At 73.9% G+C, this 1,880-nt stretch overlaps 1 protein-coding gene across 1 annotated transcript; it reads left to right on the top strand.

The window, feature by feature from the left end:
- Window positions 1–365: 365 nt before the first annotated feature.
- ARC (activity regulated cytoskeleton associated protein) lies at window positions 366–1,880 on the top strand. Its single transcript, XM_019459708.2, is given in 2 exon segments — window positions 366–991; window positions 993–1,880. Coding segments are annotated over 2 exon segments (1,191 nt in total). The 5' UTR covers window positions 366–580; the 3' UTR covers window positions 1,773–1,880.

Raw genomic sequence — 1,880 nt, 5'->3', positions numbered from 1 at the left:
GGGGAGGGGCTTCCTCCTAACCTTTGGGCGCGTGGGGGCAGCAACCGACCCGCCCCGAGCCCCCTGGGGGCACACACCTGCGCTTCCCCGCCGGTCGCGGGCAGGGGCGTGTCGCCGGGTCCGGCCACCTTCCCTCGCCCCGCAGGCTGAATGAGCCGGGGAGGGGGCGCAGGGAGCCAGCCGGCGGATTAGTCACCCCGGCCGATGGCGCGTGCAGGGGGTGGGTGCTCCCTCGGCGCCGGGAGCGCGGGCGGGCGTGGGGGGCGGGGCGCGCGGGGCGGGGCGCCTCGCCGGGGCCAATGGGAGCGGGGGCTCGGCGACGGGGCCGCCCACGGCCGCGCCAGCCGCATAAAGAGCCCGCGCCGGCGGCCGGCCGCAGAGCTCGGCGCCGCCGCTCCGGCCGCTCTCCGCCGCTCTCCCTGCGCTGCCCGCGCGCTCCCCGCCGCTCTCCCTGCGCTCCGCCGCGCCCGCGCCGAGGACGCCGAGGACCCGGCTCCACCGCGCCGCCGGCCCAGGGGCACTTCGCAGCCCGCCGCCTCCCGCCCGTCCGAGCGCCGCGGCCACCTGCTCACTCCCTCCGATGGAGCTGGACCACATGACGAGCGGCGGCCTCCACGCCTACCCCGGGCCGCGGGGCGGGCCGGCCGCCAAGCCCAACGTGATCCTGCAGATCGGTAAGTGCCGGGCCGAGATGCTGGAGCACGTGCGGAGGACCCACCGGCACCTGCTGACCGAGGTGTCCAAGCAGGTGGAGCGGGAGCTGAAGGGGCTGCACAGGTCGGTGGGCAAGCTGGAGAGCAACCTGGACGGCTACGTGCCCACCGGCGACTCGCAGCGCTGGAAGAAGTCCATCAAGGCCTGCCTGTGCCGCTGCCAGGAGACCATCGCCAACCTGGAGCGCTGGGTCAAGCGCGAGATGCACGTGTGGCGGGAGGTCTTCTACCGGCTGGAGAGGTGGGCCGACCGCCTGGAGTCCATGGGCGGCAAGTACCCCCGTGGGCGGCGAGCCGGCCCGCCGCACCGTGTCCGTGGGCGTCGGGGGTCCCGAGACCTACTGCCACGACGCGGATGGGTACGACTACACGGTCAGCCCCTACGCCATCACCCCGCCCCCCGCCGCCGGCGAGCTGCCCGGGCAGGAGCCCGCCGAGGCCCAGCAGTACCCGCCCTGGGCGCCCGGCGAGGACGGGCAGCCCGGCCCCGGCGTGGACACGCAGATCTTCGAGGACCCGAGGGAGTTCCTCAGCCACCTGGAGGAGTACCTGCGGCAGGTGGGCGGCTCCGAGGAGTACTGGCTGTCCCAAATCCAGAACCACATGAACGGGCCGGCCAAGAAGTGGTGGGAGTTCAAGCAGGGCTCCGTGAAGAACTGGGTGGAGTTCAAGAAGGAATTCCTGCAGTACAGCGAGGGCACGCTGTCCCGCGAGGCCATCCAGCGCGAGCTGGACCTGCCGCAGAAACAGGGCGAGCCGCTGGACCAGTTCCTGTGGCGCAAGCGGGACCTGTACCAGACGCTGTACGTGGACGCCGACGAGGAGGAGATCATCCAGTACGTGGTGGGCACCCTGCAGCCCAAGCTGAAGCGCTTCCTGCGGCACCCGCTGCCCAAGACCCTGGAGCAGCTCATCCAGAGGGGCAAGGAGGTGCAGGATGGCCTGGAGCAGGCCTCCGAGCCCGCCGGCCCCCAGCGGCCCGCCGAGGAGGAGGCCGAGGCCCTCACGCCGGCCCTCACCAGCGAGTCTGTGGCCAGCGACCGGACCCAGCCCGAATAGAGGGCGGCCCAGGCCGCAGCCGGCCCGCCATCCCCCCGCCCGTGGCCTTTGCCGACCAGGACTGTCCGAGCCGGGCCGAGCCCCGTGCGGGGGAGCCCTCGTCCCCCC

Source organism: Panthera pardus, unplaced genomic scaffold, assembly GCF_024362965.1.
Source record: "Panthera pardus isolate Hobbes unplaced genomic scaffold, ASM2436296v1 HiC_scaffold_7, whole genome shotgun sequence".
NCBI lineage: Eukaryota > Metazoa > Chordata > Mammalia > Carnivora > Felidae > Panthera > Panthera pardus.
Note: the sequence above shows the minus strand (reverse complement) of the source record. Positions and strands in the feature narration are given on the sequence as shown.